Raw genomic sequence first — 24,586 nt, 5'->3', positions numbered from 1 at the left:
ATGGCACACTGGACCAAATGGACTTCACAGACATATTCAGAACAATCCATCCCAAAGCAACAGAATACACATTCTTCTCTAGTGCCCATGGAACACTCTCCAGAATAGATCACATCCTTGGTCACAAATCAGGTCTCAAATGGTACCAAAAGATCGGGATCATTCCCTACATATTTTCAGACCATAATGCTTTGAAACTAGAACTCAATCACAAGAGGAAAGTCGGAAAGAACTCAAATACATGGAGGCTAAAGAGCATCCTACTAAAGAATGAATGGGTCAACCAGGAAATTAAAGAAGAATAAAAAAATTCATGGAAGCAAATGAAAATGAAACCACAACTGTTCAAAATTTTTGGGATGAAGCAAAGGCAGTCCTGAGAGGAAAGTATATAGCAATACAAGCCTTTCTCAAGAAACAAGAAAGATCTCAAATACACAACCTAACCATACACCTAAAGGAGCTAGAGAAAAAAACAGCAAATAAAGCCTGAACCCAGCAGGAGAAGAGAAAGAATAAAGATCAGAGCAGAAATCAATGAACTAGAAACCAAAAGAACAGTAGAACAGATCAATGAAACAAGGACCTGGTTCTTTGAAAGAATTAACAAGATTGATAAACCCCTGGCCAGACTTATCAAAAAGAAAAGAGAAAGGACCCAAATCAACAAAATCATGAATGAAAGAGGAGAGATCACAACCAACACCAAAGAAAAACAAACAATTATAAGAACATATTATGAGCAACACTATGCCAGCAAATTAGATAATATGGAAGAAATGGATGCCTTCCTCGAGATGTATCAACTACCAAAACTGAACCAGGAAGAAATAGAAAACCTGAACAGACCTATAACCACTAAGGAAACTGAAGCAGTCATCAAAAAACTCTCAACAAACAAAATCCCAGGGCCAGATGGCTTCCCAGGGGAATTCTACCAAACATTTAAAGAAGAACTAATACCTATCCTTCTGAAACTGTTCCAAAAAATAGAAATGGAAGGAGAACTTCCAAACTCGTTTTATGAGGCCACCATTACATTGATCCCCAAACCAGACAAAGACCCCATCAAAAAGGAGAATTACCAATATTCTTTATGAACACGGATGCAAAAATTTTCACCAAAATACTAGCCAGTATCATCCAACAGTACCTTAAAAGGATTATTCACCATGACCAAGTGGGATTTATCCCTGGGCTGCAAGCTTGATTCAACATCCGCAAATCAATCAACATGAAACAATGCATTAACAAAAGAAAGAACAAGAATCATATGATCCTCTCAATAGATGTAGAAAAAGCGTTTGACGAAGTACAGCATCCTTTCTTGATCAAAACTCTTCAGAGTATAGGGATAGAGGGTACATACCTCAACATCATAGAGGCCATCTATGCAAAACCTACAGTGAATATCATTCTCAATGGGGAAAAACTGAGAACTTTCCCCCTAAGGTCAGGAGCGCATCAGAGATGTCCACTCTCACCACTGCTATTCAACATAGTATTAGAAGTCCTTGCCATAGCAATCAGACAACAAAAAGAAATCAAAGGCATCCAAATCGGGAAAGAGGAAGTCAAACTCTCAGTGTTTGCAGATATGATACTTTATGTGGGAAACTCAAAAGACTCCACCCCAAAACTGCTAGAACTCATACAGGAATTCAGTCGAGTGGCAGGATATAAAATCAATGCACAGAAATCAGTGGCATTCCTATACAACCAACAACAAGACAGAAGAAAGACAAATTAAGGAGTCGATCCCGTTTACAATTGCACGCAAAACCATAAGATCCCTAGGAATAAATCTAACCAAGGATGCAAAGGATCTGTACTCAGAAAACTATACAATGCTCATGAACGAAATTGAGGAAGACACAAAGAAATGGAAAAGCATTCCATGCTCATGGATTGGAAGAACAAACATTGTGAAGATGTCAATGCTACCTAGAGCAATCTACACATTCAATGCAATCCCCATCAAAATACCATCCACTTTTTTCAAAGAAATGGAACAAATAATCCTAAAATTTGTATGGAACCAGAAAAGACCCCGAATAGCCAGAGGAATGTTGAAAAAGAAAAGCAAAGCTGGCGGCATCACAATTCCGGACTTCCAGCTCTATTACAAAGCTGTCATCATCAAGACAGTATGGTACTGGCACAAAAGCAGACACATAGATCAATGGAACAGAATCGAGAGCCCAGAAATGGACCCTCCACTCTATGGTCAACTAAGCTTTGACAAAGCAGGAAAGAATGTCCAATGGAGAAAAGACAGTCCCTTCAACAAATAGTGTTGGGAAAATTGGACAGCCACATGCAGAAGAATGAAACTGGACCATTTCCTTACACCAGACACAAAAATACAGTCCAAATGGTTGAAAGACCTAGATGTGAGACCCATCAAAATCCTAAAGGAGAACACAGGTAGCAACCTCTTCAACCTCAGCCTCAAGAACTTCTTCCTAGAAACATCGCCAGAGTCAAAGGAAGCAAGGGCAAAAATGAACTATTGGGACCTCATCAAGATAAAAAGCTTTTGCACAGCAAAAGGAACAGTCCACAAAACCAAAAGACAACCAACAGAATGGGAGAAGATATTTGCAAAGGACATATCAGATAAAGGGCTAGTATCCAAAATCTATAAAGAACTTATCAAAGTCAACACCCAAAGAACAAATAATCCAATCAAGAAATGGGCAGAAGACATGAACAGACATTTTTCCAAAGACATCCAAATGGCCAACAGACACATGAAAAAGTGCTCAACACTGCTCGGCATCGGGAAATCCAAACAAAACCTCCATGAGATACTGCCTCACACCAGTCAGAATGGCTAAAATGAACAAGTCAGGAAACAACAGATGTTGGCGTGGATGCGGAGAAAGGGGAACCCTCCTACACTGTTGGTGGGAATGCAAGCTGGTGCAACCACTCTGGAAAACAGTATGGAGGTTCCTCAAACAGTTGAAAATAGAGCTACCATACGATGTAGTAATTGCACTCCTGGGTATTTACCCCAAAGATACAAATGTAGGGACCCGAAGGGGTACATGCACCCCAATGTTTATAGCAGCAATGTCCACAATAGCCAAACTGTGGAAAGAGCCAAGATGTCCATCAACAGATAAATGGATAAAGAAGAGGTGGTATATATACACAATGGAATATTATGCAGCCATCCAAAGGAATGAGATCTTGCCATTTGCAATGACATGGATAGAACTGGAGGGTGTTATGCTGAGTGAAATAAGTCAGAGAAAGACATGTATCATATGACCTTACTGATATGAGGAATTCTTAATCTCAGGAAACAATCTCAGGGTTGCTGGAGTGGTAGGGGGTGGGAGGGATGGGGTGGCTGGGTGATAGACATTGGGGAGGGTTTGTGCTATGGTGAGCGCTGTGAATTGTGCAAGGCTGTTGAATCACAGATCTGTACCTCTGAAACAAATAATGCAATATATGTTAAGAAATGAAAAAAAAGATTGCAGGAGGGGAAGAATGAAGGGGAGTAATTCGGAGGGGGAGACGAACCATGAGAGACATTGGACTCTGAAAAACAAACTGAGGGTTCTAGAGGGGAGGGGGGTGGGGGAATGTGTTAGCATGGTGATGGGTATTAAAGAGAGCACGTTTTGCGTAGAGTACTGGGTGTTATGCACAAACAATCATGGAACACTACATCAAAAACTAATGATGTATGGTGATTAACATAACAATAAAAAATTTAAAAAGGAAAAGAGAAATAAATGGTCCCCATATTCTGATTTTAATACTACAGGTAATTGTCATAGGGTAGGATGTTGGTACTCCTGTTGGGTTTTTTGTGTGTTTTTGTTTGTTTGTTTTGTTGTTGTTGTTGTTGTTTTGAGAAGAGGAAACTGAAGTTCAAAAACGTTTACGATTTGCCCATGACCTTGGAGAATCAAAACACAAACCCAGGTTCTGTGATTCCAGAATGTTAACTGAATGCTTGCAACTTCTATCCTGTCAGTCTATGGAGACCAATAGAAAGTAAGTGAATCCTGGAATAGGAAACAGGCAACCCAGGTTCAGCTATCCTTTGCTGCTCTTCTCTTCTGTTGTGCACACTAGTGCCCTGAAGCAACTGTTGACATTTGTCTTCACCTACAAGCCTCCTCCCAATCTCTAACCCTCAGCCCAAGTTCCTCCAAGTAGGACTCCCAAATGTTCCCTCTTCCTTGAGTCTTCCCACGAGCCCCAGACCCCAGGAAGACGCAATGACACTCCCTGCATGCAGCCACTGTGTCATATGCCAAGGGCTTCAGGTGTGGATGCATCCACACAGTGGGTGTAGTTTTGCTGCCCTTGAGATGGAAATGGCCCAGGAGGGCAGGATCTTCTGCTTTCACCTTTTCTCAACAGAGGCTTCACTGCCCTGTATCACCTGCCTCTGGACATCTGCCTTGAAAATCCTCAAGGTTTTCATGGTCAAAGCCCCAGTCATCACCTGCCTACCAACCTCCTCATGATCCTGTGTCCCCATCTTAGTGACAGGTACTACCTCTCATTCCATCAGTCAAATTGATGGGGTTTTATCACCCTGATACTTCCGAACCTGAGTCTTTACCTTCTCTTGGGTCACATCCCCCCCTCACTCCCTCCACTGCTCCTTCCCCAATGCAGACCTCTGTAGCTCTAGTGCATGAGTCTCCTCCCCAGTCCCACCCCTCCTACACACCCTCCACAGTACAGCCAGAGTGATGTTTCAGGAATGAAATTTGTACTCCCAAACCTGCTGTCAAAAATCCCTTGATGGCTTCTCCTCCCTTATAACAATAGTTCATGGAGTAGAGATGAGAAAAGAAGCATATGTTTTAGGTCATCTGGAGAGTTGTGTCAAGCTACGCCATCCTCCTGCTCACAATAATTCTGGCAGATTTCCTAATGGTCTTACTCCATTCCTATACCTTTGCTTGTGAAGTCTCCTCCTCATTCAATGCCTGTGTTCCTCCGTTCCGTGGGACCAGATTCTACCCCTGTTTAAGGTCTAATTCAAAAGGCATCTTTCTTCAGTAAACCCTTCCTGACCTCCAGTCTAGACACAGTCTCTTCACCATCTGGATCCCCTCTATTAGGATCCGTGGTATATCCTGTTATATTTGTGATTTGTATTCATATCTTACCTTCTCCACTAGACCATCAGCTGCCTATTCTGATTCATCCTTATAACAAACGTGCCATGTAGATACTGGGGATTCCCTAAAAACATGTTGAATGGAGGAGCCCAGTGAAATTAGAACACATGGGGCCCAGGATTAACTGTCTCTTGGGCATGAAAACGTCACTCAGAACACAGACCCAAATATCAACATGGAACATCAAGAGTATACCCAGTCCTGTGGTGAGGATGTGAGGCTGAAAGGTCAGCATGGGAAAGATACACCATGATCTGAGCCTTCGGGGAACATACTGTCTAGTCAGGATTAGAAAAGTGGGGCAATAGGAAAAGGGAACTTCTGGGTCAGCCAAAACAGACAGTGCCACTATGAGATTATAGTGTGCTACGGATCACAAAACCAAAATGTGGAATTTAAAGAAATTGCCCCAAGTCACATAGCTAATAAGTGGCAGAGCTGGGTCTCAGACTTGGCCAATCTCATAATGAATACCACACTCTTAAACACCATCTAGCCTGAACGAAATATAAAACAGAACTTACTGAGATGCTGAATTGTATGACATAATTTTCAGTGGTTTCTTGAGGTGGGAAAGCAGCCCAAATTAAGTGTGTCATGCTGGCAGTTTGGTCTACCCCATTCTAAATAGCTCCTTGCTCCACACACTGAAAAGTGAGTCCTCCTGTTTGCACTCATTCAGGTAGTCACTCAGACTAGAACCTTGGAGGTCCTCCTCAATATGCTCCCATTTAATCACCTACTGACTCACCTTTCACAGTCACTTTTCCTTCCCCATGGCCATTACGAGATAGGCCCTCAACATCTCTTGCTTGGACCCCTGAAGTAGCATTCATGACCCCAATCCCTCTTCCCTCCAACTTTCTTCTCCTGCCAGAATAATTCATCTAGAAAAATATTTGGCCACTGGCTCTTTGGGGTCTCCCTATAAGCTGTGGTATTGAGACTAAGGTCCTTCAGCTCCTTGAGAACTAGGCCCTGCCAATATTTGGACATTCTCACCTTGCTAAATGACCCGCCCATTTGATAGGCAGTTCCATCTGCCTGGAAGTACCCTTCCTCCTCCATCCGTCTAGATGCTCCTTGACTTCACAACTCAAGCATAATAGATTCTAGGCCACCTTATCTGTCCTCCCTCCCCACCCTTACCTCTGGATATGGTCCCACTGCTTCCTGTGTTGCCGCTTAATGCCACTTATCACTCCAGAAGATAGTATAGCATAGTATTTATTAATGCAGGCTTCTAGAGTCAGACTGCTTGGATTCTCATTCATGCCATGCCACTTAACAACTATATAAATTTGAGTAAGTTGTTTAACCTCTCTGAACTTCACTTTCCTCATCCAAAGAACAAGGATAATAATGCTGCAGTGAGGATTAAATATAGTAGATTATATGATGTATTAGCACAGTACATGGCACGTAAGTGACCTCCTGCTGCTTTTTTATTATGTTAATCACCATACATTACATCATTGGTTTTTGATGTAGCGTTCCATGATTCATTGCTTATAACACCCATTGCTCCATGCAGAACATGCCTTCTTTAATACCCATCACCAGGCTAACCCATCCTCCCAACCCCCTCCCCTCTAGAAACCTCAGTTTGTTTTTCAGAGTCCATCATATCTCATGGTTTGTTTCCCTGCCTTCATTTTTCCCCTCCTGCTATCTCCTTCTCCTTTATTTTTAAACATATAATGTATTATTTGCTTCAGAGGTACAGATCTGTGATTCAACAGTCTTGCACACTTCACAGCGCTCACCATAGCACATACCCTCTCCAATGTCTATCCCCAGCTACCCCAACCCTCCCACCCCCCACCCCTCCAGCAATCCTCAGTTTGTTTCCTGAGATTAAAAATTCCTCATATCAGTGAGGTCATATAATACATGTCTTTCTCTGATTCACTTATTTCACTCAGCATAACACCCTCCAGCTCCATCCACATCATTGCAAGCACCAAGATTTCATTCCTTTTGATGGCTGCATAATATTCCATTGTGTGTATATACCACACCTTCTTTATACATTCATCGGTCCATGGACATCTTTGCTCTTTCCACAGTTTGGCTATTGTGGACATTGCTACTATAAACATCGGGGTGCACGTACACCTTCAGATCCCTACATTTGTATATTGGGGGTAAATACCCAGTAATGCAATTGCTGGATCGTATGGGAGCTCTATTTTCAACTTTTTGAAATACCTCCATACTGTTTTCCAGAGTGGCTACACCAGCTTGCATTCCCGCCAACAGTGTAAGAGGGTTCCCCTTTCTCCACATCCCCGCCAACATTTTTTGTTTCCTGACTTGTTCATTTTAGCCATTGTGACGGGTGTGAGGTGGTATCTCATTGAGGTTTTGATTGGCATTTCCCTGATGCCGAGCAGTGTTGAGCACTTTTTCATATGTCTGTTGGCCATTTGGATGTCTTCTTTGGAAAAATGTCTGTTCATGTCTTCTGCCCATTTCTTGATTGGATTATTTGTTCTTTGGGTGTTGACTTTGATAAGTTCTTTATAGATTTTGGATTCAAGCCATTTATCTGATATGTCATTTGCAAATATCTTCTCCCATTCTGCTGGTTGTCTTTTGGTTTTGTGGACTGTTCCTTTTGCTGTGCAAAAGCTTTTTATCTTGATGAGGTCCCAATAGTTCATTTTTGCCCTTGCTTCCCTTGACTCTGGCGATGTTTCTAGGAAGAAGTTGCTGTGGCTGAGGTTGAAGAGGTTGCTGCCTGTGTTCTCCTTTAGGATATTGATGGACTCCTGTCTCACATTGAGGTCTTTCATCCATTTTGAGTCTATTTTTGTGTGTGATGTAAGGAAATGGTCCAGTTTCATTCTTCTGCATGTGGCTGTCCAATTTTCCCAACACCATTTGTTGAAGAGACTGTCTTTTTTCCATTGGACATTCTTTCCTGCTTTGTCAAACCTTAGTTGACCATAGAGTTGAGGGTCCATTTCTGGACTCTCTATTCTCTTTCATTGATCTATGTGTCTGTTTTTGTGCCAGTACCATACTGTCTTGATGATGACAACTTTGTAATAGAGCTGGAAGTCCGGAATTGTGATGCCACCAGCTTTTCTTCTCTTTCTTTCTTTTTTTTTTTACATTTTTATTGTTATGTTAATCACCATACATTACATCATTAGTTTTTAATATAGTGTTCCATGGTTCATTGTGCATAATACCCAGTGCTCCACACAGAACGTGCCCTCTTTAATACCCATCACCAGGCTAACACATCCCTCCACCCCCTCCCCTCTAGAACCCTCAGTTTGTTTTTCAGAGTCCATCGTCTCTCATGGTTCGTCTCCCCCTCCGTTTTCCACCTCCCACTCTTCCCCTCCTGCTATCTTCTTCTTTTTTTTGTTTTCTTAACATATATTGCATTATTTGTTTCAGAGGTACAGATCTGTGATTCAACAGTCCTGACAATTCACAGTGCTCACCATAGCACATACCCTCCCCAATGTTTATCATCCAGCCACCCCCTCCCTCCCAGCCGCACCATTCCAGCAACCCTCAGTTTGTTTCCTGAGATTAAGAATTCCTCATATCAGTGAGGTCATATGATACATGTCTTTCTCTGATTGATTTATTTCACTCAGCATAACACCCTCCAGGTCCATCCACGTCGCTGCACATGGCAAGATCTCATTCCTATTGATGGCTGCATAATATTCCATTGTGTATATATACCACACCTTCTTTATCCGTTCACCTTCCTTGGACATCTTGGCTATTTCCACAGTTTGGCTATTGTGTACCTTGCCGCTATAAACATTGGGGTGCACATAACACTTCGGGTCCCTACATTTGTATCTTTGGGGTAAATACCCAGTAATGCAATTGCTGGATCGTATGGGAGCTCTATTTTCAACTTTTTGAAATACCTCCATACTGTTTTCCAGAGTGGTTGCACCAACTTGCATTCCCACCAACAGTATAGGTGGGTTCCCCTTTCTCCACATCCCCGCCAACATCTATCGTTTCCTGACTTGTTCATTTTAGCCATTTTGACTGGTGTGAGGTGCTTTCTCATAGAGGTTTTGATTTGGATTTCCTTGATGCTGAGCGATGTTGCGCACTTTTTCATGTGTCTGTTGGCCATTTGGATGTCTTCTTTGGAAAAATGTCTGCTCATGTCTTCTGCCCATTTCTTGATTGGACTATTTATTTTTTGGGTGTTGAGTTTGATAAGTTCTTTATAGATTTTGGATACTAGCCCTTTATCTGATATGTCATTTGCAAATATTTTCTCCCATTCTGTTGGTTGTCTTTTTGTTTTGTTGACTGTTTCTTTTGCTGTGCAAAGGCTTTTTATCTTGATAAAATCCCAATAATTCATTTTTGCCCTTGCTTCCCTTGCCTTTGGAGATGTTTCTTGGAAGAAGTTGCTGTGGCTGAGGTCAAAGAGGTTGCTGCCTGTGTTCTCCTTTAAGATTTTGATGGACTCCTGTCTCACATCTAGGTCTTTCAACCATTTGGACTCTATTTTTGTGTGTGGTGTAAGGAAATGGTCCAGTTTCATTCTTCTGCATGTGGCTGTCCAATTTTCCCAACACTGTTTGTTGAAGGGACTGTCTTTTTTCCATTGGACATTCTTTCCTGCTTTGTCAAAGCTTAGTTGACCATAGAGTGGAGGGTCCATTTCTGGGCTCTCGATTCTGTTCCATTGATCTATGTGTCTGCTTTTGTGCCAGTACCATACTGTCTTGATGATGACGGCTTTGTAATAGAGCTGGAAGTCCGGAATTGTGATGCCGCCAGCTTTGCTTTTCTTTTTCAACATTCCTCTGGCTATTCGGGGTCTTTTCTGGTTCCATACAAATTTTAGGATTATTTGTTCCATTTCTTTGAAAAAAGTGGATGGTATTTTGATGGGGATTGCATTGAATGTGTAGATTGCTCTAGGTAGCATTGACATCTTCACAATGTTTGTTCTTCCAATCCATGAGCATGGAATGCTTTTCCATTTCTTTGTGTCTTCCTCAATTTCGTTCATGAGCATTGTATAGTTTTCTGAGTACAGATCCTTTGCATCCTTGGTTAGATTTATTCCTAGGGATCTTATGGTTTTGCGTGCAATTGTAAACGGGATCGACTCCTTAATTTGTCTTTCTTCTGTCTTGTTGTTGGTTGTATAGGAATGCCACTGATTTCTGTGCATTGATTTTATATCCTGCCACTCGACTGAATTCCTGTATGAGTTCTAGCAGTTTTGGGGTGGAGTCTTTTGGGTTTCCCACATAAAGTATCATATCTGCAAACACTGAGAGTTTGACTTCCTCTTTGCCGATTTGGATGCCTTTGATTTCTTTTTGTTGTCTGATTGCTATGGCGAGGACTTCTAATACTATGTTGAATAGCAGTGGTGAGAGTGGACATCTCTGATGCGTTCCTGACCTTAGGGGGAAAGCTCTCAGTTTTTCCCCATTGAGAATGATATTCGCTGTAGGTTTTGCATAGATGGCCTTTATGATGTTGAGGTATGTACCCTCTATCCCTATACTCTGAAGAGTTTTGATCAAGAAAGGATGCTGTACTTTGTCAAATGCTTTTTCTACATCTATTGAGAGGATCATATGATTCTTGTTCTTTCTTTTGTTAATGTATTGTTTCATGTTGATTGATTTGCGGATGTTGAATCAAGCTTGCAGCCCAGGGATAAATCCCACTTGGTCGTGGTGAATAATCCTTTTAAGGTACTGTTGGATCCTATTGGCTAGTATTTTGGTGAGAATTTTTGCATCCGTGTTCATAAAGAATATTGGTAATTCTCCTTTTTGATGGGGTCTTTGTCTGGTTTGGGGATCAATGTAATGGTGGCCTCATAAAACGAGTTTGGAAGTTTTCCTTCCATTTCTATTTTTTGGAACAGTTTCAGAAGAATAGGTATTAGTTCTTCTTTAAATGTTTGGTAGAATTCCCCTGGGAAGCCATCTGGCCCTGGGATTTTGTTTGTTGAGAGTTTTTTGATGACTGCTTCAGTTTCCTTAGTGGTTATAGGTCTGTTCAGGTTTTCTATTTCTTCCTGGTTCAGTTTTGGTAGTTGATACATATTGAGGAAGGCACCCATTTCTTTCAGATTATCTAATTTGCTGGCATAGTGTTGCTCATAATATGTTCTTATAATTGTTTGTTTTTCTTTGGTGTTGGTTGTGATCTCTCCTCTTTCATTCACGATTTTGTTGATTTGGGTCCTTTCTCTTTTCTTTTTGATAAGTCTGGCCAGGGGTTTATCAATCTTGTTATTTCTTTCAAAGAACCAGCTCCTTGTTTCATTGATCTGTTCTACTGTTCTTTTGGTTTCTAGTTCATTGATTTCTGCTCTGATCTTTATTCTTTGTCTTCCTCTGCTGGGTTCAGGCTTTATTTGCTGTTCTCTCTCCATCTCCTTTAGGTGTAGGGTTAGGTTGTATATTTGAGATCTTTCTTGTTTCTTGAGAAAGGCTTGTATTGCTATATACTTTCCTCTCAGGACTGCCTTTGCTGTATCCCAAAGATTTTGAACAGTTCTGGTTTCATTTTCATTGGTTTCCATGAATTTTTTTAATTCTTTAATTTCCTGGTTGACCCATTCATTCTTTAGTAGGATGCTCTTTAGCCTCCACGTATTTGAGTTCTTTCTGACTTTCCTCTTGTGATTGAGTTCTAGTTTCAAAGCATTATGGTCTGAAAATATGTAGGGAATAATCCCAATCTTTTGGTACCATTTGAGACCTGATTTGTGACCAAGGATGTGATCTATTCTGGAGAATGTTCCATGGGCACTAGAGAAGAATGTGTATTCTCTTGCTTTGGGATGGATTGTTCTGAATATGTCTGTGAAGTCCATTTGGTCCAGTGTGCCATTTAAAGTCTTTATTTCCTTGTTGATCTTTTGCTTAGATGATCTGTCCATTTCAGTCAGGGGGGTGTTAAAGTCCCCCACTATTATTGTATTGTTGTCAATGTGTTTCTTTGCTTTTGATAGTATTTGCCTTATATAATTGGCTGCTCCCATGTTCGGGGCATAGACATTTACAATTGTTAGATCTTCTTGTTGGATAGACCCTTTAAGTAGGATATAGTGTCCTTCTTCATCTCTTATCACAGTCTTTGGTTTAAAATCTAATTTGTCTGATATAAGGATTGCCACCCCAGCTTTCTTTTGGTGTCCATTAGCATGGTAAATTGTTTTCCACCCCCTCACTTTCAATCTGGGGGTGTCTTTTTTAGGTCTAAAATGGGTCTTTTGCAGACAGCATACCGATGGCTCTTGTTTTTTAATCCAATCTGACAGCCTGTGTCTTTTGATTGGGGCATTGAGCCCATTTACATTCAGGGTAACTATTGAAAGATAGGAATTTAGTGCCATTGTATTGCCTGTAAGGTGACTGTTACTATATATTGTCTGTGTTCCTTTCTGGTCTATGTTGCTTTTAGGCTCTCTCTTAAGGACCCCTTTCAATATTTCTTGGAGGGCTGGTTTCGTGTTTGCAAATTCCTTTAGGTTTTGTTTGTCCTGGAAGCTTCTTATCTCTCCTCCTATTTTCAATGAGAGCCTAGCTGGATATAGTATTCTTGGCTGCATAGTTTTCTCGTTTAGTGCTCTGAAGATATCATGCCAGTCCTTTCTGGCCTGCCAGGTCTCTTTGGATAGGTCTGTTGCCAGTCTAATGTTTCTACCATTGTAGGTTACAGAGCTCTTCTCCCGAGCTGCTTTCAAGATTTTCTCTTTGTCTCTGAGACTTGTAAGTTTTACTATTAGATGTTGGGGTGTTGACCTATTTTTATTGATTTTGAGAGGGGTTCTCTGTGCCTCCTGGATTTTGATGCCTGTTTCCTTCCCCACATTAGGGAAGTTCTTTGCTATAATTTGCTCTGATATACCCTCTGCCCCTCTCTCTCTTTCTTCTTCTTCTGGGATCCCAATTATTCTAATGTTTTTTGTCTTATGGTATCGCTTATCTCTCGAATTCTGCCGTCGTGATCCAGTAGTTGTTTATCTCTCTTTTTCTCAGCTTCTTTATTTTCCATCATTTGGTCTTCTAAATCGCTTATTCTATCTTCTGCCTCGTTTATCCTATCAATTAGAGCCCCCATTTTTTATTGTACCTCATTAATAGCCTTTTTGATTTCGACCTGGTTAGATTTAGTTCTTTTATTTCTCCAGAAGGAGTTTCTCTAATAACTTCCATGTTTTTTTCAAGCCCAGCTAGTATCTTTAAAATCATGTCTGAACTCTAGTTCTGACATCGTAGTAATGTCTGTATTGAGTAGGTCCCTGGCAGTCGGTACTGCCTCTTGTTGTTTTTGTTGAGGTGATTTTTTTCCGTCTTGTCATTTTGTCCAGAGGAGAATAGTTGAATGAGAGAACAAAGTGTTAACAGGGTACCAACGTTCCCAAAAATATACTTTAAAGAAATCAGAAAATACCTGAAACGAGGGGAAAAGAAAGGGAAAGAAAGGAAAAAGGGAAAGATAAAAACAAACAAAAACAACAAAACAAAAATAACAATATGATCAAATATAATCAAGCTGGTTCATAGATTGGTGCCACACACCAGATTTTCGGTGTATTTTGGTCTGGTAGAAGAAAGTGGCTCCCAAAATTTTAAAGTAGAGAAACTTATATATGTACAAATATAAAGCTTAATAGGATGAAGGGATGGAATATGACTGTAAAGATGAAAATTATAAAAGATTTTATAAAAGGAATTGATACAATAAGTTGTTTGAAAAAAGAAAGAAGAGGATTAAAAAAAAAGAAAAAAAAAGGGAGAGAATGTGATCAGGCAGGAGGCTGGAATAAAGCTATACACTATAGATTTAGGGTATATTTTGATCTGTTAGAAGAAAGTGTATCTCAAAATTTTAAAGAGAGAACAACTTATATATATATGCCAACAATAAGGGTAAATACTATGAAGGGATAGAATATGACTTTAAAAATGAAAAATTAAAATGGGATTTAAAAAATCCCTTTTTTAAAGGGGATTGATAAGATGTTGGTTTAAAAAGGGAAAAAGAAAAATTCAAAAAAAGTTAAAAAAATTAATTTTGAAAGACTAAAGAATCATGGTAAAAAAGCCATGAATTCTATGTGCAGTATTCCCCTAACGCTGGAGTTCTCCCGTTCTCCTTGATCGGTAAACTTGTTCTTGGCTTGCTGGCTGTTCGAGCTGATCTTCTGGGGGAGGGGCCTGTTGCCGTGGTTCCCAAATATCTTTGCCAGAGGCGGAATTGTCCCACCCTTGCCAGGTCCGGGCTAAGCAATCTGCTCGGGTTTGCTCTCAGGAGCTTTTGTTCCCTGCAAGCTTTCTGTACAGCTTTGGAGGACCAGAGTGAAAATGACGGCCTCCCAATCTCTGCCTGGGAGGAGCCGAGAACTCGGGGCCCCACTCCTCAGTTCGCCCCCAGAGAAAAGCAGTCACTCCTGTGTCCCCAGTCTCCGGCCACACTCCCTGCTCACCCGGCCTGTGACCGAGCGTTTTTATCTCTGGCACCCGACCCTGTGTGGAGTCTCCAAACCCAGCAGATCCCTGCGGTGCGCTCCCGCGCCACTCCTCCCGGGGGAGGAAGGGGAGTCTCCCCGCATCTGCCGCTTGTTGGGTCCCTGCTGGAGGAGCAGTGGCCCGACTGTGTCGCCGATCACAGTTTATGGCAACCCCGAGCTGAGAGCCCGTGCCTCGGCTCCGTCTCTGCAGCCGGCTTCCCCGCTCCGATCCCTGGGAGCTCTGCCACACTCAGGCACCCCCCGTCTTTCTGTGACCCCGAGGGTCCTGAGACCACACTGTCCCAGAAGGCTTCAACCCCCCGCTTAGCCACCAGAGTGATGTCCCTCAGCGGAGCCGACTTCTAAAAGTTCCGATTTTGTGCTCTGCGGCTCTATCACTTTCCAGAAGCGGCTGACGGAGGTCCCCTCCCCCGCCGTCTGTCCTCTGGAATATCGCCTCGGATTCACTTCTCCGCACGTCCTACCTTCCAGAAAGTGGTCGCTTTTCTGTTCAGAGAGTTGTTGCTATTCCTTTCTTCAATCTCCTGTTGAGTTCGTAGGTGTTCAGAATGGTTTGATCCCTTTCCAGCTGAATTCCTGGAACCAGACGAAATCCAGGTCTCCTACTCCTCCGCCATCTTGCTCCGCTCCCCGACCTCCTGCTGTTTAAGTGGTAACTCTTATTACTCTTTGTTTTACAAGATTCTTATCTGCCTCTCTGATCAGACATTTGGGCTGGATCAAGATCTCATTTGTTTTTCTATCTCTGGAACCTGCAGGGACAGGCATATAGTAGGCTCTTAAGAAACGTTTGCTGAATTGATGATGGAAAGATGGATGAGTGGATGATGGATGGATTGTCAGATGAAAGGGTAGATGAGTGTGTGGGTTTGTAGGCTAGATGAAGAAGTGGGTGGATACATTGCTAAGTGGATAGGTGGATGGTTGGTTAGATGGATGGAGGGATGGATGGTTGGATGCATACATGGATGAATGCATGGATGGATAGAAAAGTGGATGGGTGGGTTTATGAACTAGATGGATGGGTAGATGGTCAAACAGATGGTTAAATAGATAACTTAGTCCTGTTTAAGTAGTATGGAACAAAGGAAAGCTGTACCTTGAGTCAGCCTTGTTAGCCAGCTGAAAAGAAGATTCTGCAGTATGTGATTTATTAAGTTTGGAGTTTTTTTGTTTTTTTCTAAGCACAGCTGTCTTCCTGCTCAAGATTTTTGGTCTCAGGCAATCTGTTACTTGCAACATCACTGTATCCTTGTAAATTTAGACCTTCAGGAAATCTTCAAGCCTGAGAGAAAACACACATGTATACTGTGTTGTGGCCACACAGTAAAGAACTGTAATCCTTGCCTCAGAACACTTTGCAATATAATTGGGAAAAGCTACTCAATTAATAGAAGCCTGCCAGTTGCTGTTCTTCTGGAGTTGACTTGAAGCTAGGTCAGGATAGCACCTGGCTTTTGGTGACAACCAGGATAACTCAGAAAAGCTACTTGGAAGAGGTGGTTTGAAAGTAAGGAAGTATGTTGTCATGAGGAGGTGGCCCGGCAGAGGTGAATCCTGAAGGGTGAAGGCAGAAAAGCCAGAAGGTACAGAATACTGAGTGCAGCCAGGGGTTGTTGATGGCGAGGACATCTGGCTCAGGATGGAGGCCTTGCAGTTGGTGGTTCCAAACTACACAAGGCAATAGACCTAGTGACCTCTTAGAGCCTCAGATTCCTCAACCAAAAATGAGAAGAATAATGCTTGCTCCATGGGGTGGTAGGGAGGATTAAAAGATTTAAAGCATGTCTCATCTCAGTGCCAGACCCACTGTGTTGCTCAACATACATCTGCTTTCTTACCTCTTCATGGACAGCACAGGCTAGTGGTCCAGAACACAAACTTTGCAGCCATGTTGCTATCAAATCTGGTTACTAGCTGCTTGATCTTAGGCAAATTACATAAAGCTTCTTTGCCTCAATTTCTTCCTCTGTGAAGTGGGGATGATAATAATACCCATCTGTCAGGGTGGTTGTGAGGAATACATGAGTTAACGTATGAGAGCCTAGGACAATGTCTGATACATAGTAAGTGCTCCATAAGTATCTTTTCTTATTTTATTACTATTTTTAACATTCCTATAGAGATGAACACTTTGTTCCTGGTCACCAGAGTGAGAAGCAGTAAACCTTATATCTGTAGGTGAGGCAGGGACGTGAACTCCCCTTTGTTGAGGACTACTAATGTCAGGTGTTTAGATTAATATAGTCTAATATCAATTTGGATTAATATGATTTACTTAATATGCTTTATTATATATCACATACAATTTGAATACAACTTAGATTAATGTTAATGCCCACAAAGACTCTTGGGAATAGACAATTATTGTCCCCAACCTTGACGTGGAGAGACTGAGACTCAGAGATACTCAGTGATTTATTCAAAGCCATGCAGTTAGCAAGTGGTGGTGCTGGGACACAAAGACATATTTCCACTTCTCAAAGCTGTTTAGGCTGGCAGTCATCCATGCCATTCACCTTGGTACATGGATCAGGAAACAGCGGTCTGGAGGGAGGAACTGACTTGCCCAGGATGTAACAGTGAGCAAGTGAAAGAGCTGAGATCAGAACCCTGCCCTCTCAAATCTCAGCTACTGTTCTTGACAATATGGAGAAGTCTTCATAAAATGGAACTCTAGCTTTCTTCCCCAAGGAATCACATTTCTAGGCACAGGACCACAGAGCCAGCCATGAAGGTGAGGAATGGTTTCCTTACATTGTGAACCTGTATGGTTGGCAAGGGGGATATGGTGACTTGCATGGGCTCTTCCAACTCCCACCCATTAGAGCAGGGCATTCCTCACCGCTTTCATCACCTAGGGCTGCTGTTCCTTTGATCCAAGGTGTTGAATGGTTTTATGAGTGACCAGATCTTTCTGCACTGTGGCTCATTTTCCCTGGCTCAGCTTCCCAAGTATACATGGGGCTTCCTTTCTGCCATAACTTCTTAGCTCTCAGAATCACTTTCCTTCTGGAGCTAGAGTTGGGCTCTCCTGATGAATAAGAGAAAGCCTAGAGGTGGCCCTGCCTAGGGGACTTTGGCTACTTTCCTACTCAAGAGGGAGAAATTTGAAGCTCTGAGGACATGTTCCCACGCTACAGATATAAAGACTGCATATTCCTGAGCCAAGCAACTGGGATAACAGTTGCAATTAACCAAATAACTCTAGAGGGAAGGGAACTATTCTTGCCTATTCAGATGGATATTTGGGGACCTTAATTATCAGCAATTTTTCTCAATCCACAAATGTATCAGTTATTGTCAGTGTGGCTAAGTCTGTAAGATAAAAGCATTCCTATTTATTTTCCTACAAAATATAAAAAGTTATAACAAAAGGAATATCATGGACTTATTTGCATTTTTTATTGTTCAGAAGCCAAGAGCTAGAAGGAACATCTTGGAAAGAGATTTCAGGTAGTGATTTTTCATTTTGGAGAGTGGAATTCTTAGTCATGTGAAATTTTAAATGCAACTTCAGTTTATAAAATAGAAAAAAAAATAGAGAAGTACTGGCTTTTGTGGATGGTGGGGGACCAGCAGTCCTACCTGCTCAGTTTCCCTCTCTCCCATTTCAGTGAGGCTACTGTACAGAACCCACAGGATCCTACAAACACAGTTTGAAAACTAATGACCTAGTTCAACTCCTGTGAGGTTCAGATAAGGAAATAAAGGCACAGAGAATTTATTCAAGTTGTAGTTCGTTCAGATTGAAGGTTGGAATTCCTTTCTCTTAGTGCAGTGTTCTTAATGATAAAGTTTGAATTTTGTTCTGATGATTGATATGTAACAAACCTGAAATTTAGTGACTTATTTATAATATAAAATATATCTGTGCATCGGTCAGGGATTGAAGGGAATGACTTGTTTTGTTCCATGATACCAAGGGTCTCTGTTGACATAATCCAACTGGCAGGGGCTGGCTGGATATCTCTCTTCATGCAATTTTAGCATCTCTCCACTTGGTCTTTTCAGGACGGCAACCTCAGGATACTTGGATTTCTTACGTGGAGAGTCAGGGTTCCAACTGAGAGTTCTGAAGACCCAGACAGAGCTCCAAGTCTTCTTTCTGACCTATCCTAGAAAGTCCCAGAATGTAATTCCTACCACATCCTGTTGGTCACATAGGGCCAGTCCTGGTTCAGTGTGGGAAGGCAGTACACATGAGCATGCGTATGGAGAGTGTGGATTGTTGGGTAGCCATCTTGAATGCTAGCTATCTGATTACCTTGCTTTTGGCATGACCTTACTAAATAGGTTCTGATGACCTTACTAAAAAGGTTCTGATGTGGTTTGACCTGAAACAGAGAACATAGAAGTCATTATGGTTTTCCTTAGGTCATAAGAGCACAATCATGTGGAAGAGTGGTAGAATAGTTCTAGAAGGCCAGAAAAGTCTGACCCAGGACCAAAAAAGTCATAATTACAAGGAAGCTAGTTTTAGTTGACCATAAGAAGAGAACTTTCAAACAACTAAAACAGCCAACATTAGACATGGCTTTTTCTGCATGAGTAATGAATTTCTCCACCATTAAGAGAGGTCTATCTCTCTCCTTCTACCACCGAAAGTATCTGATTCTCAGCGAAGATGATTAGAGAAACTTGCATCTCCTTGAGCTTTGGGATGCTGAAATACTATGTGCATTTCTAAGAATCAAGATTTCATATAAATCTAATTCTTGTTTGTCTTTTCTTTTTCCCCCTTTTTGGACATTTCCTTCATCTGACTGCCCATCAATATATAGAAGAAATGCTTATTCCTACTCCTATTACTTGTAAGTATCGACCCGGGGAAACTTTGCTTCGTGCCCTGTAAGGGAACCTGTAGCATGCATTTCCTGCACCAACCAAGTGTCTGTTGGTTTTCTCATACTCACTTCTGTCTAAGTTATCTGTAGCCCCAAAGTTTTTATTTAACATAGATGTTTTCCATTTGAAAATGCACTGTCATGGTTTATGTCTGTTATGTTTCTGCCATCTTGGATTTTCCCCCCGATTTTTGGAGATGTAAAGGCAGTATAATTTTCTAGTTAGAAATCCCTGAATTTCAGCAAGAGGTCAACCTAATACCCCTGCAGGACTTGCAGAGATAAAACAGAATCACCAATCTCAGCAACTTCAGAGCCCATTGGCATCTACTTGGGGAATATGTAGCCTCGAGGGGCTCAAAGTTTAGAAAGAAACTCATTGGCTGTTTCCACTATTTCAGTAAGTCTACAGGGAACCATGGCTTTACCTAGAACCAGCTTCATAGGGGACAGAAACATCCAAGGTCTTTGCTTTGGGATGGAATGATTGCAGTCTGGGGTTTGGCATTAGTTATCTTATGTTACCAGTGCATTTTGTTGGTAGTTATAGCTGGTTGTTGCCTTTCAATTTTTTTGCACTTTCTAAATAAAGGTGATGATTCTTCTCATTATTAAACCAGAAAGTTTGAAAACACAAAGGTAAAGGGGGAAACACTCCATAAACAGAGCCTTGGTAATGAAAAGTTAAGAAAACCACTGAAGTAGTCCCATATCCCTAATATGCATTTCCAGTGTTTGAAAATTGTGGTCCAGAGAAGTGTGTGAAATCACACATCCAGTGGGATTAAAACTCAGGATGCCTGGCTTCTGGTAAAGTGTATTGTCCATCATTCCATGTCTTGTTCCTTTCCTGGCACACCCAGCCTTATGAGGGAGGCCATGTTTGCTAGTGATCATCAGCTGAAGACTTTACTGATGAGAATTGACCAACAAAAAGCTCTCCCATCCCCTCTGCTCAGTGTTTGGGTCGCAGGTCAATAGGCCAGGCAACGAGCAGATAAGATTCTGGTACCACTGCCATCATGTTATATAGGAACCAATGGACTCCTACCACCAACACTAAAAGTATCAGAGAACTCACTTTATTTTTTCATTCATTCATTCATTTGACAAACATGCATTGAACATGCTCATTATGTTCCAGACACTGTGGATGGAAAGATGTCCAGGACTTTGAGCCCCACACTCCTAGTGTTCAAGCCTCTCTGGGGTCTAGGATAAAACCAAATACTTGAAATGTCAGCCGAGAGGTGCCTATATGTACTCTGATATAGGAGCGCTTACTTGGATGACTAATTTTTTAATGGGGCAAGGGATAGTTACCAGCGTTTATAGAGATGGATTTATTACTGAAGAAATAAGAATTCTAAGCAGAGGGAACAGCATCTGCAAAGGCATAGAGGTTAAAACAATGTGGGGTGTTGTTGCTGTGGTAGAAAGAGAATGAGCTTTAGGAGTCATGAAGCTCTGGGTTCAAGTCACATCTTTGTCACTCACATTATGAAACCTTGAGAAAATGTTCTGAACTCCTTGAGCCTTATTTCTCCTAACTCCGAAATAGGGGTCATAGTGCCTAACTCAGGGAATGAGGGATCTTGTAACATGCCTAGCACACAGTTGGCACTCACAAAATGTTAGTTTTCTTTCTTTACCCCTTCAGAAAGCATAAGGGGTCAGGACAGTAGTGGTGGCCCCGAGGAGCTCCTCTGATCTTCTAGAGGTTCTTCTGGCATCAGTGTTCCACAGTAGGTATGGGCATGCAATGACCCATCACAGCCTCTGGGCACCTCAACCTCCTCTGTCCGTTAGCCATGGTACTTAGACCTGTCTTTGGATGCCCACTTCATACCAGGCACTGTGATAGAATCAAATCACAGTGTGAGAGTATAGGGGACAGACCTCAAGTACTTGTAGTTCAAGGTGCAGTGATACACAGGGATCTTTAAGTTGTGCAAACTTAGGAGTTCTAAGTCAGAGATCTTAGAGCATGAAACTCATGCCAGCTCAGGGACTGACGATGGTTAACAATTCAGAGGAGAAGAACTGGCAAAGCAGACAGAGAGATATGAGGAGAACCTTCAGAATCAAGGGGAGAAGTCCTTTGCAGAAGGAAGAGCCTGAAGATGCTGGCAGCTATGGAAGAGAAGGTCTGGGGACAGGGAGCAGCCCCACTGGGGAGGCACGATGGCTTCTGTGAGACCATAGGATTGAGAGGTGCATGGAGATGGAATAAAGGAAACACAAGAGAAATGCTGACCTCCATGATTTCCAGATTCAGAACTCCACTCCCCCAAGTCTTAGGTATGGACCCTGGGTGGGTGCCTTCAACCCTCTCTACTCCCAAGTGTGGTCCGTAGACCAGCAGCAGCATCCGGAGTGTGTTAGAACTGCAGCACGAGGGTGCCAGCTCACACCTCCTGAATCAGAACCTGCATTGTAACAAGAGCCCTAGGTGACTCGCATTGCACGTGAAAGTTTGAGAAGCATTGACATAGCCAGAGTCTCAGTTGCCTCATCTATAAAATAGGAAAAGTAATACCCTTCCCCCAGGGTTGAAGAGCCACTGGGTCCCTCTAAAAGCCCCAGAATCTTCCATGAAAGAGAAACCCTCCAACATGCTTTGGCTGAATAATCTTTTCAGTGACATCCATGTTTATTCAATCAACAGGTATATGTGGGGTTCCCATTTGTGTGCCGGGCTCTGGCCCTAACTGGCATGTAAGCGTTAGCACAACAAACGAAACTCCCTGCCCACATGAAGCTTTTTAATAGAGGAGATAGAGAATAAACAACATGTATAAGAAAAGTGGCATAGATATTAGGGAATGGTGTAAGAGTGAAGGAAAAAAGATAGATAAACCAGGGAAAGAGGCTATAAAGTGTGGGTAGGGAAGGAGCAGAGGAACTTCTTTTTCCCCAAAACAAAGAGGTCCCCAAGGGGTCTCCCTGCACTGAAAGATCCTATGCATAAGCTCAGGGGTCCACAAACTTGTTCCATAAGGAGCTCTAGTAGTAAATATTTTTGGCTCTGTGGACATATGGTCTCTGTTGCATCTACTCTGTTGTTGTAACAGGAAATCGGCCATAGACGATGTGCAAGTGAAGGAGCATGGATATATTTCAATAAAAATTTTATTTAAAAAAAATAAAATAGCAGTCTAGATTTGTCCTGGGGCCATAGTTGGCCAATCCCTGCCCTAGACTTTTGAGGTGGAAGGAGGATGGAGTTCAAGAGTCATCCTGTTTTATGAGCTCCTACTGTGTGCTCCACCATGTGTCGGCTGTTGCAGACACAAAGGTGAATGAGGCACACCTGATCCAGTTAAGAAGCAGGCAGAAGTTGAAAAGAACTACCAGTTGGTCACTAGTATGGGCCAGGCTCTTCTAATGCCTGCAGCAAGCCCTGCAAGATACATGTGACTGTGTTGAGTCTACATAGACATTGAAACTAAGGTTTGAGGACTTGTGTAGATCCCACAGGCAGGATGTGGCAGGGCAAGGGGTTGAACCCAGGACCACATGCCCCCCAAGCCCTGCCCTACATCCTTTTCACTAAGCCCTGTTCTTCAGGGGATGAAGGAGTGCCTGCCTAGACCATGTGTTTGGACAGCCCTTGGCCAGACTGCAGGAGAGCCAGGATCCACAGGCAAATCTGCCTGCCTGCAGAAACTCAGTTCCATATATGGACCTCAGTGCCTTGCTAGGGACAAGAAGTGGTAGCGATCCCTGACTGGCAAGGAGGCCCTTGAGGATTTGCTGTCCTAGGGATTTGCCACCTGGTCAGAGCTGAGCGCACCGGGCTGCCAGATCAGAGGCAGCCAAGGGGTTAGAGTGAAGAGTGCCCCACAGAGTGCTAATGACCAGGATAAACAGAGCTATAGATCAAAGGAACTGAGACCTCGGGACAGAAGAGAGTGTAGAATAGGGCCCTTCATTGTCCAGCACACATGAAAAAATAGCAGAATAATGTGGTCTTTGGTGTCAGACCTAGATCACAGTTCTGTGTCTACCTCTTCTGCCAGATAGTTCAGACTTTGAACAATCATGTAACCACTCTGAGCCTGTTTCTGCATCTGCAGAGTGGCGATGGCAATGGTGACTCCCCAGCGTTTTTGCAAGGGCTGGTGAGAGAGGGTATATGCAGAGTGGCTGACACAAAGGAGGTATTTTATAAATAGCAGCTATGATTCCTTGAATTCTGGGCTGACAGAAATGCTTCTCTAGAATGCCTTTTTGCCTTTCTATAGTAAAGAAGCACCCAACAACTTCAGTGTCTGCTTTTTAAAAGGATATTAGGAGCTGGCTTGTGTTCATGGATTAATTTATCTCAAGGTGTGTGGTGGGCACAGTAATTGTTTCAAACAGAGACATTTTAGTGGCAGGGCAAGGGGTGCTTAAAAGCACCCCTTTTTTAAGCAGTGCTTAAAAAAGCACTAAGATGTTTACCAACTGTTCCAACAGAGAGAGAGAGAGCACTTAACAGTTTCACTTAGCCTCAGATAAATGCCATGCAAGTATCAAGGAGGTGAAAAATGGTGACCTGGGCTGGGCCCTGTCTGCAGACACTCTGGAACTCTTGGTTTTTTCCCATATCTTTCCTGTCTCCCCCATGGCAGCATATTTGAATCCTACGTCCACCCTTCAAGGTCCAGATCTAACAGTGTCTCCTACAGGAAGTTTTCCCTGATTCTCTCCACCTGTGGGGGGATGGGCCTTTTCTCAGAACTCTCACTGCAGTTGCTTGTTATCATGGGCAGGAGCAAATATGTCTTAAACATGTTTCTTGTTCATTGAGGTTTTCCCCCATGGTACCCCTCACAGGTACAGTGAACCCCAGTAAGTGTGTGTGGAATGAATGAGAAGAACAAGATGATATTAAAAGACATAATAGCTAAAGTCAACAGAGAGATGATCTGTTCTTAAAAAGAAAAAAATGGCAACAAATTTTAGATACCTCCAGACCCTGTACCTTCCTTGCTGCTGTATCTTTTAAGGCAACTTTGGTCCTGTTCAGCATGTGAATCCCAGTTTCCTAATATGCAAACTGGAGCCTAAAAATGCAT

At 42.3% G+C, this 24,586-nt stretch overlaps 1 protein-coding gene across 11 annotated transcripts in view; it reads left to right on the top strand.

Moving 5' to 3' along the window:
- The window catches only part of PTPRT (protein tyrosine phosphatase receptor type T), a 1,164,533-nt gene that overhangs the window by 971,587 nt on the left and 168,360 nt on the right, over positions 1-24,586 (top strand). For 7 of the 11 annotated variants that reach the window (XM_027622223.1, XM_027622222.1, XM_027622218.1 and 4 more), the window contains one exon: positions 19,461-19,490. The exons of the other annotated variants lie outside the window; for them this stretch is intronic. In XM_027622223.1, coding sequence (XP_027478024.1) covers positions 19,461-19,490 — 30 coding nt within the window. The remainder of the gene's footprint in view (positions 1-19,460; positions 19,491-24,586) is intronic. 11 annotated transcript variants of the gene reach the window in all.

Source organism: Zalophus californianus, chromosome 8, assembly GCF_009762305.2.
Source record: "Zalophus californianus isolate mZalCal1 chromosome 8, mZalCal1.pri.v2, whole genome shotgun sequence".
Classification (NCBI taxonomy): Eukaryota; Metazoa; Chordata; class Mammalia; order Carnivora; family Otariidae; genus Zalophus; species Zalophus californianus.
This window is presented reverse-complemented; position numbering and strand designations above follow the sequence as displayed.